We start from the raw sequence: 15,494 nt of genomic DNA on the forward strand, positions 1-15,494 counted from the left end.
TTTTTGTGGGCTCTAATCCCTCTGATTTTATCCTCATGGTCTCTTCGCGAGATATACCTAGGAGGGAGGACAATTACTGAACGACTGGACCGTTCCAGGGCACAGATGGACTCCTGTATGTTCGCTACCAAAGGATGGCGAGGGTAGCACATTTAGATAGCTTGTAAGCTGCTCAGGGAGTCAGAACAGAGAAGAAACGACTTACCAGAACAGGAACGGATGTACTGAAGTGTACGAGATATGGCCACAAGCTCTGCAGTGAATACTCTGCAGCCAGCAGGCAAGGAATGCTGTTCAATGTGGCATCTGTGGACACATGCGAAGCCAACATTACCATCAGCTATCGAGCCGTCAATGTAAACAACTTCAGAGCCCCGGAACACGTCAAGAATCGAAAGGAAGTGACAGCGGAGAGCGTCGGGTTTAACGGAGTGCTTAGGACCAGGCAAAAGGTGTACACCATGGAGGTGTACGTGAGTGGACCTCAAGTGGAGGTAGTAAAGGGAAGGACTCCAGTTCCGAGAGAAGGGATCGCACGCGATACGCAATCGTGAGCCCTGACCTGGGCCGCCGATGCGGGATATGAACTACCGCGCGTGGGAAAAGCTCATAACTTCCTTGAATATAACCAATTGCATACATAAACAAAATCCGGTTATACCGAGCAACTTACACACACACACACACACACACACACACACACACACAGGCGCGCGCGCGAGAATCATCCAGTCTTACCAAGCTTACTGTCCCAGACAACTCGGTAAAGGACCATGACGCTCTCTCTGCTCGCTTATTCTAGAACTCGGTCACACGACCAATCACTGCAGTCAAGCCTGCTACTTTCCCTGCGTCACCTTATCGAAATAATACACTTTTATGCCGATTTGTATACATTATACATATTTGATAAATGTATTCATAAATCTACATATATTTACATCTTGTCCCAAAGCTAGATGTCTATGTTTTATCCTTTTAATTTATTAATATTCATTCGTTCTGGGAGGAAGTCACAGAACTTAGACAAATACGTGACGGTATTCTGCTCGCCGTTGCGGCACTGCATTGCTGAAAGCAGATATTTTAAGTCAAGACTTAACGAATTCTGTTTGTATGAATTATTATATCGTAGTCCCTACTCCAATGTCAGCACGCTGAAGCTAATCGATAGTGTTTTTGTGGTTAATTCTTTGGCCAGCTGAGTTAATTATTACAAATAATTTGTCCACTTTAGTGCATATCACATACCAGCCAGGCTCATCGTATAGCTGAAGTCATAACCTACCCATTGGTATGTCGTTTGTATTAGTAAAATTTCTGAAAATGGTTATAACTGTGTTATAAATAAACATTTAACTATAATAACTTCTAGAAAAGACGTCCAAATATGGTGACAATTTTGTTGAGTTCTTCAGCTTCCATCTATTTCAATGATTTTTGTTTATTTATCTCATTGTAGCCCGTTACCTACAATTGAGACGCAGGCTGCATCATTCTTACACACACTGGGCAGTGTACATTATTACCTCATTACAACACTACCTCCCATCACCAAAATTATTTATACTGTTATTAATAATAATACTTATAAGAATGATAATAATTATAAGAATAATAATAACAATAATAATTATTATTAGAAGGACAAAAATCATAATTTCTACTATAAATAAAAATGTTGTTAATGCCAAATCTAACTAGGTGTATTACTACTGTAACACTCAGTTCTTGTCTGACACGGTCCACAATGCACTTCATTGTTCCCCGGTCTATAAGCACGCCCTGTTGGTTCCTTGAAAGGTGTGGAGGGTGTTGTGGTCGATTGTGTCTTTTCCACTGTTTGGTTCCTTGGTTGCAGGTGACGGTTCCCTTGCTCCGAAAGAGCATCGCTGAGACTACTAAGGAGAGCAACCACGTGAAAGCCCACATCACGCCGGTTCTATTGCCTGAGTGGCGAGAGATGGCCCGTGTTTCTCTCTGGTGTTACTATGATGGCCGTGGATGCAATGCTGGTTGTTCTTACTGCCACAATTGTTGTCCTCGGCTGCCTTCGCTGCATTGCACCTCAGCTTTCGATTTCAATGATGTCCACATATTCTCTGCCAGCTTTCTGCTGCTCGTCTCGATACTGCGCTAAGCCATCCATCCAAGCCGCTTGTATGTATCACATGGTTAATACATGATGGTGCTCCAACTAACTACACTCTTGGTTCAAATGGCTGTGAGCACTATGGGACTTAACATCTGAGGTCATCAATCCCCTAGAACTTAGAACCACTTAAACCTAACTAACCTAAGGACATCACACACATCCATGCCCGAGGCAGGATTCGTACCTGCGACCGTAGCGGTCGCGCGGTTCCCGACTGAAGGGCTTAGAACCGCTCGGCCACTCCGGCCGGCTAACTAAACTCTTGATTCTGGAACAAAAATATTAGTTCAGACATAACATTCCCACATGCCTGATGTGTCCTTATGTGTGATTTCAATATTAAAAGGTATACCGTCAAAGATGTTTTATTTACATCTTCAAGTGTGTGTACTAATCTTGGAATGTATGCCCAGCCATATCAACTTTTTGGTCCTTATTCACTCAGTGATCATTTCGTTCAATTTGTCCGCATTTAGCAAACTCGCCGCATACACTGCGTCTGCAGTGATAATAACGTATATGGAACTGAATATAGCATTTTTAGGGTTTCGTACCTCAGTCGATATAATCTTAACCCTTAAGGGTAACTTTGTTGTTCGTCTAGCTGTCCATATATTGTGGAGAGGTATCAAATTGAAATTTACGTCAAATATTAAGATGTACGGTCCCTTGGCGACGTAAAAAATTTAAACTTATAACTCAGTGCAATCAAAAGATACGGCCATGTATGACACATATTTTGATATTCGCAAGATCATTCATGAAAACCTACAGACGAACTGTCTACATAGATAATTAAGTTTTTATAGAACCCTCAGAACGCGAGCTCTACTCGCAGTTGTGCGGTTTTTTTTTAATCAGTGGCTTTTACATGCCTTGTTAACCGTTTTACACCACAGAGGAAACTAATAATCACGCTGTCGTTGACGCAACAACTGGAGTAATTGCCTGTGTTATGATAAGAAATACAAGCAGTATTTCTTGTGAAAAGCATTTGCCTCCAGCAAAGGACGAGGTCAGCGGAGTTGGAACGCAGATTGTGAAGAAAATTGGTCTTGCCATTTCAAAAGAAACAGCCCAGCATTCGTCGAAAGAAATTTAAGGAAAACGCGGGAAATCTGAGTCTGGATGGGCAGACGGGAATTCGAACCACCGTCTTCCTGAATACGAGCCCAGTGCTTCACCACTGCGCTACATCGCCCGACCGCTGTACTATGTAGCACAGCAGGGCTTATTAAGGGGAGTACAGCTACGTGGAAAATAAACACAAAATTTGAGGATGATCTGAGAATGCATGACGCGGCATGTTATCTTCGATGGACAGTCATCGAGAGATGCTGAAGAAATTTCATTTGTACCCCAGGGAAATGTGCAGGGGATATTGCTACTCAAGATGTTTGTTAGTGACTTGATAGGCAATGTTAATTGTAACCATACATTTTTGCTGGTGATGCAGTTATATATCGTGAGATACCATCTGAAAAAATGTTGCACAAATGCCCACTCAGGCCTTCATAAGGTTTCATCGCAGTGCAAAGAGAGGAAATTTGCTTTTAATGTGTAGAAATGTCGAATCAGCAACTTCGTAATTATGAAAGAGCGTCATTGGAAGTAGTCGACTCGTAGAAGTGATTCGTGGATGTATGAAATGGAACGATGAAATACTCAGTCGTTGAAAAGCAAGTGGCAGACTTCTGTTAACAAGTAGGATACTGGGAAAATGCAGTCAGTCCATAAAGGAGATTGTTTACAAAACACTCAAGAGACTCGTGCTAAGATACAGTTGAAATGTGTTGGAGCCGCACCATAAAAGAATAATGGGGAATACTGAGCGTATACAAAAAAAGGGCAGCAAAAAATGGTAATATGTTTGACTCACGGGAGAGGATAACAGAAGTATGAATCGGCAGGCATTTGAAAATAGGTGTGACCTATCCGTAAAAACCTACTTAAAAGGTTTTAGGAAGCAATATTAAGCGAATAATCTAGAATAGTACAACAATCCCTTCCATGTCCTCCCTTACAACTAACGAAGGCAAGACAGGCTAATTGCAGAACTCTCAGAGGCTTTTAAGCAGTCAGTTTCAGGCGCGAATGGAATGGACATTAATCTTAACGCGCGGTGCAACGGGGAGTACCCTCCGCCACGAACTCCACAGTTGTTTGTCGAGTCTGGGTGTAGTGCAGAATCTTCATGCAAGTTACGCTCCCTCACACATTTAAATGGCATTTTGGGACACAGTTTCTTCTGAGAACTGGGATAAGAGAATGGATTTTGAAGGAGCAGACGTACCTTGAGAACAAATATCTCGCCAGTGTCCCTGTCGATGTGGAAGCTGCTGCTGGCGGGGTTGTTGGGATCAACGCCCTCGCCTGTCATGGAGTATGCGATGCCCAGAAGTCTGTCCGTGTCGCAGTCCTTCGCAGTCACCTGCAAAAACACAGGCGCAGCGCAGCGTAAATACACAGCGACGCTCTCCAAGAGACAACAAAGCTGTTTTCACAAGGAATACAGTCAGGAAAACGCACCCACTACTTAACACTCAAATAAATAAGCTCACCAAACGAAACATTAGACACATCCTTGAAAGAACGCTCTGGTAGCTTTAGAGTGTTGCAGATGCCGTAGAACTTGTTATCAGACGGTCATGTGATTCCCCATCGCTAATGTAAGTCATAACAGTGAAAGTGATATGTCTCTGCGAGTTATATGGGGTCAGCACAGTGGAGACGCGACAGATTGGCAGAGAAAAGTTACCCAGGACGCACATGCCCATGACCACTCAGTGAATGAAGTTGCACGATTTGTTGGCATGACACCGCGGACCGTACAACGTGTCTACAAGGAACAGTGTACCCTTCGCAGCCTGTAACATTGCGCAAGAACAGAGTTCATAAAAATGTCGCAACCGACAGGGACGGGGGCGAGCCTCACGCATTCTCAATGCCATTCGATTTCAAACCCGACTCGAGCTGCAGCAAGTCTGTATAAACCAGTTTCCAGGTGAACACTGTGAAGAGAAGTGCATGCATTATTGTACTGCTCATAGCAACATATATAGCTGCACGTCTTCAGCGGGGCAAACAACAAATAGATTGGACAGTAATTGACTGGAGGCGTATACTGTGGAGTGCACGGGCGACCGAACGAGACGATCTCAGTGTTTCTGGAGGGTGTAGTTCAGGCATGGAGTGGGTCTGTGATGTTTAAGGGGGGGGGGGGTGTTTAGTACTCTAACTTGGTTTACTTATCGGGTTATTGTGAACAACTGCCAAGACATTTATTTCAACATTATCAGTCTGTTAGCATTTTTTTCACATCTTCGAGATGAGTATGGTGTCGTCAATATTCCTGTCTTCCGAGACGACAAAAGCTGGCAGCACGCTAGAGATCAGAAATGAGCTCTGTGCTTTCTCTTCAAATTCGTCATCGTGTCCTGTGAAGTCATCTCCGAACTCGCCGTCCCCGTACGTATGGAGACTTGCCAGTCTCCGTCGCTACACGTTCAATCGAAAACTCGCCACTTGAGTCTGTTGTCGGATACAAGTGGATTATACCAGAGCAGAAAGGACAGCGAGTACACTAGTTCACAAGTATAACCGAGGACTTGCAGCACTGCCACTTCATTCGGCACCGTTTGTCATTGCGATTATTATGCACCAATAGAATGACTGATCAGTCACCAGTGAATACAGTTTATACGTACATTTTCGTAGATGTATGTTTACACACACACACACACACACACACACACACATTGTGTTCCAAAACTGTTGTGACAACCCTCGTGGATTTGGAGAGGGTGTCTTGAGAAACAAATCGAGGGTAGGAAATGTATCCGAAATGTCGTTCAGCCATGCTACTGAGCGTCAAAGTTATAGGCGTCGACGCCTGCTATAGGCCACCCCTTCGGCACAAACGCGAACTTCGTACGCTGAGAGAACGGAATGTTTCAGAATTTGGTTTTCCAGTGATCGTCACTGATAGCCACGATCGCCAGTGGAGATAGAGCAGCTGCTGCCTGGAAAGGCCTCGTCTCCTATGAATCAGATGGGGGGTAGTAATATGTTGTCAGACTCCTCCTGAAAAGTGCTGTCCCGAAATTTCAACAGTAAATCTCTACATGACGCACAACGCCTCTCTTGTAACGTCTGCCAGTGGAGTTTGTTTAGCGTCTCCGTAACGCTCTCTTGCCAGCTAAACAATCCCATGACGAAACGCGCTGCTCTTCATTGGATCTTCTCTATCTCCTCTATCAGTCCTGCCTGACAGGGATCCCAGATAGATGAACAATACTCAAGAATCGGGCGAAGGGGGCTTTATAAGCAACTTCTTTCGTGGATGAGTTACATTTCCTTAAGATTCATCCGACGAATCTGAGTCTGGTGTCTGCTTTTCCACATCTGTTTTTATGGTCATTCCACTTAAAGTCGCTCTGGATAGTTACGCCTAGATATTTTACGGCATAAGCTATCTCCAGCTGTTTTTCATCAATAGTGCAGCTGTACAGTAGTGGATTTCTGTACAGTAGTGCGCAATATGATACATTTCGGGGTGAACTGCCAGAGTCTGAACCATTCATTAATTCTCTGTAGGTCGTTCTGCAAATTCTTACTATCTTCTGGCGTTGCTACTTTGGTATAGACAACTGCATCATATGCGAATAGCCTTAAAGAGCATCCGACGCTTCTACTAGCTCATTTATATATACTGTAAACATCAACGGTCCTATCACACTTCCCTGTGGTACTCCAGATATTACCATTTGTCGATTTAATTGCTTTAACAGCGACGTGTTGAGTTCCTATCTGCAAGAAAGTCTTGAGTCCAATCACAGGTCTGTTCCGATACTCCGTAAGCTCGTATTGTTTTCATTAAACAGCAAAGAGGGACGGTGTCGAATGCCTTACTGAAAACAAGGAACACGGCATCAAGCTGGGCGTCGTTGTCCAGTGCGCTGTGGATCTCATGGAGGAACAGAGCGATCTGAGTTTCGCAGGATCTTTGTTTGAGGAATCCATATTGATTTTTATAGAGGAGATATTCATTTTCCAAAAACGTGATAATTCTTGAGCATAAGACATATTCCATAATTATGCAACAGACTGACGTCAACGATATGGATCCATAATTGTGTGGATCTGTCTTACGGCCTTTCTTAAAAACGGGAATGACCTGCGTTTTTTTCCAGTCGTTAGGTACCTTTCGTTGCTCAAGCGATCTGCGATAAATTACTGCTAGAAGGGGACCAAGTTCTTTCGCATAATCTTTATAGAATCTTATAGGTACCTCATCTGGTCCGGAAGCCTTTCCATCATCTGGTCCGGAAGCCTTTCCACTACTAAGCGATTGTAGCTGCGTTACAACCCGAACGGTTATTTCAATATCTGCCATTTCGATGTTCGTACGACGATTGAAAGGAAGGACAGTGTTACGATCTTCCGTTGTGAAACAACTTCGGAAGACCGAATTCAGTATTTCTCCCTTCTCTCTGTTATCTTCCGTTTCGTTGCCGATGTGGTCGCTCGATTTGTTCCTCAGGACACCTTCTGCAGCCCCTCGGAATTAGTCGCTACGTTTCTTGAACACTCTGTATATGCTCAATTTTTCGTTTGACGGCGGGCATGTGTTTTTCATGCCAAGTGTACAAGTATTTTGTATGCATTGGACGAACTCTGTATGTTTTCAGTCGAAGTGTGGGCCTTAGAATATAACTTTTTTCCAGGGTTTACTAGCACTCTAACGGGGAATGTTTGTAATTGTGGACCCTGCGTCACTTAATTTTCGTCCTGCACCCTCCACATTCTCATAAAAAACAGTTTTGCTAGAAGCCGTTGATCCTGAAGGTTGGTCATTTCACACGGTCAGTGCTACTGCATGATGGTTCACTCGATATCCGTACTAATTCATGGCTACACTCAGTTCAGTACTCTTCAGTAAGAGAGAGCGAATAGAAGAGCAGGAAGGACTACATTGCCACCGTTCTCTCACTGTTCATACCCACAGAGCTACAGTGAGTATAGCACTTGGGTAACAGTGATGCCTTGATATCTGATGTATGCGTACCTCAACTTTAGACTGGCACTTGCCCCGTTTCTGACATCCACTACACGTTTCTGATTTGAAGAACCACCAGGCAATGTGACACATATCGAAATGTGCTAAATCATGATCTTAATCCCACAGAAAACGTCAGATTACTTGTAACAGTGGGTGAAACATAACAACCAACATATCCCCATTTTCATAGTCCTTCACAACCAAATCATCACTTACCGTTAATAGATGGGTACGGAAATACCTCAAGAAAACTGTGCACACTTTTCCTCTTCGAAATTAGCTCATTATCAAGCTTGTGGTCATACTCCATGGTATTACCGCAATGTCTCCTTGAGTGCTCCTGACTAACTTTTTTGTTCTGTGTGCTTGTCAAGGTCTAGGTGCAGTGATGGAATTGCCATACTTGATGTTGTGAGCTACTTTTTAAAATGGATGTGCACTATTACACCTTTTGTATATTGTCTGGTGCAGTCAGTTTGCAGCCAAATTTTTGAAGAACTCTCCTTGATAGTCAATGTTTCACTGGCGCTTAACGATAAGTTAATGTTTTATTTCGCAATACACGTTTCACATGCTTGCAAATATACTCACCATGAAGCTCAAAGGCGTGAATCGGCCAAGTATAATCCCAGCACTCGCATGTTAACTACTCTCGGAAGTAGATGACACCAAAGCAACTTGTCCAATTACTGTAACTGTAATTGTAATTCCCCTATGTGTCTGACAGACGATGACAGAGATATTCGACGTGATGTATGGAAAATAAAAAGAAATCTATGTCGGCCAGTTCTGATACCCATTCAGTTTCAAACAATAATGCTTTAAGTTCACTTTGGAACGAATTCATGCCATTTGTAATGATATATTACCACTTGACAATGAGATCGGACAGTTTCGTGACTTGTATTCACATCAACATGACGGATCACATCGGTAGTTAGTATACAGCTGGAATCAAGGTCGTTCTTAGTTAAGAGCTCCAAGGTGGAGCCGCCACAAAATATATTTTTCCAGTGCTATAGTAGACAATTTAAATTACCGGGAATTTTCAACACAGATGTAAATGACGGCTGTCAGATATTTTTTAGAACCGTTGACATTGTGACTTTTTTTTTTTAAGGATGTGGTAGCTAGTCGTATGGCTGCGGCTTGACTACTCGCCGTTCGAAGTTTGTAGTATTTTTATAAATCGCATCAAAGACTTTGTAAATAAATAAATGAATCGCGAGCCAGATGTAATAATTTTTCCCTAAAGCTGTTACAGATATTATATACTTATATCTTCTTACGAAAGTTCCAACATTTGCGCAGAACGTTTCAGTTAGCGTTCTTTTACGGTGAAAATAAAGGCTAGGGAAACGGAGTGCTAGTCAATGGAGAAGGGATGATGGGATGAACCCGGCGTGATCTAGTTTAATTAGTAATCAGTCACAGTTTTTGCCTTGCCAATTAACGTAGAGAAACGTGTCAGAGATCATAAGCCTCTTAGAAAACTGCTCCGTAAATAAAGGCAGATTCATCTCAGACTCAAGAGAATGCAAAACCTACCTGACAAACAGAATCTGAACGAAGCGAAAACGAGTGTACAGAGAACAATGAGACAAGCGTTCAAGGACTATGAAAGTAAGATTTTGTCAAAGAATCCGAGAAAAAACCCTAAGAGGCTTTGGCCTTACGTAAAATCAGTAAGCTGGTCGAAATCATCCATTCAATTACTCAGAGACCATACTGACACCGAAACAGAAGAGAACAAAGAAAATTACGAAATACTGCATTCGCTCTTCCGAAAGTGTATAACCGCGAAAGGTCGTAGCACAATCGCTCCTTTCAATCATTGTACGAACGTCGAAATGACAAATACTGAGATAACTGGTCGCGGAACAGAAAAGCACCTGAAATCACTTAGAAGTGGAAAGGCATCAGGACACGATGAGCTACCTATACGATTCTAAAAAGACTCAGCAAAAGAACTTGCTACCCTTCTAGCAGCATTTTAATGTAGATCGCTTGAGCAACGAATGGTACCTAGAGACTGAAAAAAAAGCGCAGGTCATTCGTTTTTGAAAAGGGCAGTAGGACAGATGGACACACTTGTAGGCCTATATCGTTAGCGTCAATCGGTTGTAGAATTAAGGTACATGATTCATGTTCAAGAATTATGACGGTGCTCAATAAAAATCAACACGGATTCCGCAAACAGAGAACTTGTGGAGCTCGGCTCTCTCTGTCCTCCATTAGATCCATAACGCTGTAGACAACGGTGCTCAGGTTGGTGCGGTTTTTCTTGACTTCAGGAAGCATTTAACACTGTCCTGCACCACCGTTTAGCGAAAAACATACGAGCTTATGAGCATCAGACCAGATTTGTGACTGGATTCAAGACTTCCTTGCAGAAAGAACTCATCACGTTGCTCTTAATGGAATAAAATCGACAGATGTCAAGATAATTTCAAGAGCACATCAAGGAAGTGTGACTGGGGCGTTAATTACAACTGTTCGTAGACGATGTGATTACAGATAACAAAGTAGCAACGGCATATGGCAGTATCGATTTACAGAATGACCTGCAGAGGATGGAATGATGCAGTCTCTGGCAGTTGTCCCTGAATGTAAATAAATGTAACATATCGCCAATAGATAGGAAAAGAAAACCACTACGAACAACTACACTATTTTGTCATGTGGATGTTTGTGTCACTCTGCCACAATATTTCGGCCACGTAACTCGTTGTTTTCTTCAGGTGCTGCCTGGACAAGATCCTTCAATACGGCAGTCTCAGGTAGCACCTGAGTTACGTGGCCGAAATATTGTGCCAGAGCGACACAAACATCCGGCAGTAGATCCGTTTATTCCACATGTCAAGATCTCGCCGGGAAAGCCTGAAGTTACAACTACATTATTGATGAGAAACTCCTGAAATCAGAATCTACCGTAAAATATGTAGGAGTAACTATCCAGAGTGACCTTAACTGGAATGACCACATAAAACAAATAGTAAGAAAAGCAGATACCAGACTGAGATTCGTAGGAAGAATGGTAAGAAAATGTAACTCATCCACGAAAGAAGTGGCTTACAAGGCAGTTGTTCGATTCTTGAGTACTGTTTATCGATCTTCTATTAGTCCTACCTTATCATGTAGGGCTAATCGAAGAGACAGAGAAGATCCAACAACAAGCAGTGTGCTTCTTCCATGGATCGTTTGGTCGGCACGAGATCGTTACCGAGATGCCGAACAAACTGCACTGGCAGACGTTACAAAAGAGGCGTTATGCTTCACAGAGAGGTTTACTGTTGAAATTTCGAGGGAGCGCTTTCCGGTTAGAGGCGGACAACATATGACCTCCTCCCGCATGTATAATGACCACGACGAGAAAATTCAAGGCATTAGAGCCCATAGGGCTTCCCGACGGTTATTGTTCCCACGTGCATGCTAGAGTGAAACAGTGTGGAGTGGATCAGTGAGTGGTACCAGAAGTACCCTACGCCACATACTATTAGGTAGCTTACAGGGTATGAAGTAGATAAAGAAATTTGGGGAGACGCGGACCTGAACCACAGTCCTTCCGAAAGTCGATCCTGCGCCATATTTTTCGGCTGCTATTATGGCGAGAAATTTGCGACTCGCAACTAACAGACGTGCTGTGGCAGATGCAGTGAGGGTTTCGAAACATTTTCTGCCTGACGTATTTGTTTAGTAATGAATATATTGCTCCAGATTTTATTAACATGAGTACTGAAATAGAGGTCGCTGACAGGCAATAAACGAAACAAAGCGCGAAGCAATTACTGGAATATTGTTTTTCAATACAGCATTCGCTGCAGGAAAATCACATGAAAACATAATTACAGAGCTGAAATGAGCTATGCGCTCATGAGAACCCAAAGCTGTTTCTCTGTTCTTCCTCATCGATAGACGAAAATGTTATCCCTAAAAGGGCAGAGCCACGGTAAATATCACTAGTGAAATATTTTGGAACTTCAAATGAGGATGACGATCTTTATAGATTAGAATTAGATTTAACCACTTTGGATACCTGCAATCAACCACAAAATATTCCGCGCAGGTGGCGTAAGTCACCCTTTATAAAATGCTAGCATTTTCGTAGAAATGATTTAACATTTCATGATGAAGACGATGTGAGTTATAACGTATGTCCATTCTTGTGATTCGTGGTTCAAATTTGACAAATACCTGAAAAACAGTCAGTGTGAAAAGAATGTGAACTACAGGAACGATACAAGAGAGTCACATTTTGTCAACGGTAATCAGTTTCCAATTCGACAGGAATTGCTGGTGTGAGTGAATGCAACCGATTTCCGATCGAACATTGCGAAGGAACGTTCTCAAAACGGACGTTTAGGTTCTGGTACTTCGCAAAAGGTCACTACTTGCAGCGGTGCGTAAAACCTCCATCTCAGTGGTCCCAACAACGCAGCAACTGAGCGATGGCTGACAGTAGGCTCATAGTGTTTTGCGACGAGTCGCGAGGGGTTTAACAAATTGTATACGGACCCGTGGTTCAGGGGCAGCGATGAAGGACTTGCAGGGTCCTGGGGTTCGAAGATTTTCCCATATAAATTCTGAATAAAAATCATCAGCAATGACCGCTGAAGACTTGTTGTGAAGGGAGTTTCCATCGTTCTTCCAACGACTTTGTCAAAGACGGTGGAAGAGCGGACAGAGTTTCAGAGAACCTCTTGTCCTTGGAGTGAGAATGAGCCACTAAAGGTGGAAGACTCAGCCGTAATGAACTGCATGAGGATGTAGAAGGCAGTGAGTTAGATTCACAGAAGATATCTCATTAGGTCATGTGGCCTGTAATTGAAAAACGTGTCATGATGATCTCTCCGCTTCCAAAACATTCTCAGATTAGTCTCAAGTTTGGGTCTCTCTGGGGGGGGGGGGGGGGGGGGGAGGGGGAGGGGGAGGGGATTCCGAGGGAGGGGTAACCACTAGAAAAGCGTTGAGTAACCAACGAAAGAATAACATACTACAAGCCGGGCGTTGAATTCCAGAAATTTGAGTGTGGTAGGAAAACTAGAAAATCTGTGAAGGCAAATGCAAAGGCTCATTCTAGATAGAGTTGCGTCGGATCCATCAAATATATTACAGCTATTGCAGGTTAGTCCTAGTTTGCATTATCACTCGTCATTAATTTGTGAGAGAAGCATGCCTCTCAGAAGGAATCAGTCAGTTTATCCTCCGTAGTTACATCGATTGTTGATATTTTTTGTTCTTGTATACCTTTCCTGTTATTTAATCCAGTACGCGCAACTGAGATGAGCAAATTTGAGTTTTATGAGGATGGCATTATGTTTGTCTGCTAATGCAGTTTTAGAAAGGTAGAGAGGTTTAGTTTGACCAGGTAAATACATTTAAATTGATACAGGGATCATCATCTTTGCGTACATCCTCTTCGCTGAAAACCGAGGGATGGTCACAGCTCATCCGGTAAAAGCACACATTGCTGCTGAGACTGGATATGAACGGACGTGCTTTCGGATAATCTGCGGATGGACGTATTTGAATTTACTTAGTGTATGAAATTTATGTTCAGTAATATTTATTTGAGAATTTTCATTATTAGAAATTTTGGGTTACCATATGGTGTTCAGTATAAAGAGAATTTATCTCCAATACAGTTAGTAAAATGTATGAAGTAAACTTATAAAAGTAAAATGTATAAAATAAATTTGCAGAGCACAACTGTGTGAAATGTGGAACTGAATTTTATATTGTTATTTCATTTCGTGGGTTTGAAATTTTGTGGCTTTGTCCAGCTGACCTTGATGGAAATCAGCTTTCTTCTTCCATTACTTCTCGGTAAATGGTTTCTCCTTCAGTGCTTATGCAATATTTGTATAGATTACCAAATTTGATTTTTTAAGAAAGGAAACAGGGTTTTTCGTGGGATAGAGCTGAAATCGTGGAGCAGACTTGATACCTATAGAGATGAATTATTTTTCTTCATTTTGGACTTGTGCAGTTTAGTAGAGTCTTTTCAGTTCGGCACATTCAGTGCTTTGAGCTAAGACTACCTGTCGGGTATGCTGTGGACTGTGCAGTGGTTATCAGTAATGAATTTATTCATCTCTGTTTCTTCGATGAATAAACAACCTTGTGATTACGAGATTACCATCCTAAACAATGTGTTTTTTGTGTGAACATACCCACCTGTCTACTATCACTATTCAGTATAGATACACTGATGAAATGGTCGTATGGCACTGATGACCAGGTGTCCCCACCTGAAGAAGTTCGACCGCCGAACTGCAAGACTTTTCAGTTGAAGCCACACTGGGCGAACTATGTGTCGATGATGAAATAATGATGAGGACAATACAACACCTATTTCCCGAGAGGAGAAAAACTCCGACCGGTCCGGGAATCGAACCTGGGCCCGCAGCATGGCAGTCAGAGGCGCTGACCGCTTTCGTTTCATGATTACAAAGGAACCTAAACAAAAGGGACTATTTGCCACCGCCATTTCGACCCTAAAAAAAATAATTCTGCACCACTTCAGGCGAAGGCCCTTAACCTAGCTTATCCCAACAGTTCTACCTAAACTAAGAAAGGAGAAAATCCACTCAGCTAAGAGGGCGGACAGATATGTTGGCAAATTTAATTTTATGTAAAGTGGGGACGACGCTTGTGCATTATGCTGATAAATGTAGTTTCTTTGTGTGTATTTGAATCAAGTCGAAAATGATTATAAATAAATCATTCCTAAGGAATGTTTAAAAGAAATTCAAGAGCTAATGTTTGATAATCTCCTAAGAATCCTAAATGCATATACAAAATAATATACATTTTTCATGAGTAAAGTTAGTTATGATGCTTTGACACTTTGTTGATTAATTTAAATGAAATAAAGTTACTCGCTGCATTTTTATAGGGTGACATTATTAGCTGCAGGTATGTGGGCCTTAAATTAAATAACATACTGACGAAAGAAAGTATATTAAAGTAACGATTTTTTTTTGCGAGGGTGCAAGGAAAAAGCGTTTCATGTCGCCACTGTAGTGAAAATTCTAGAGAGGATAGGAGCAGGAAACATTTACATGTTCGAACCTGCCAGGATATTTTATATTTTTATAGCGTAGTAACCATTTAGTTGTCGAGTTATATGAGAGTATCATATTACTGTCATTAAAATAGAAACCATTTATAGTGGTGGCCAGTGAAGTGAAAAGTATTAAGCCTTATTTTCATCATGAATCAGCCTCAATAGAGACCAAAATCAACATAAAAATAATGTAACCTCAACTTACCGAC

General features: G+C 42.2%; 1 protein-coding gene across 1 annotated transcript in view; it reads right to left on the reverse strand.

Moving 5' to 3' along the window:
- Positions 1–15,494, reverse strand: part of LOC126484899 (uncharacterized) — a 138,221-nt gene that overhangs the window by 109,084 nt on the left and 13,643 nt on the right. Inside the window, exon 2 of the mRNA XM_050108499.1 lies at positions 4,449–4,586. Coding sequence (XP_049964456.1) covers positions 4,449–4,586 — 138 coding nt within the window. The remainder of the gene's footprint in view (positions 1–4,448; positions 4,587–15,494) is intronic.

This window comes from Schistocerca serialis, chromosome 6 (assembly GCF_023864345.2).
Source record: "Schistocerca serialis cubense isolate TAMUIC-IGC-003099 chromosome 6, iqSchSeri2.2, whole genome shotgun sequence".
In the NCBI taxonomy this organism is placed as follows: Eukaryota; Metazoa; Arthropoda; class Insecta; order Orthoptera; family Acrididae; genus Schistocerca; species Schistocerca serialis.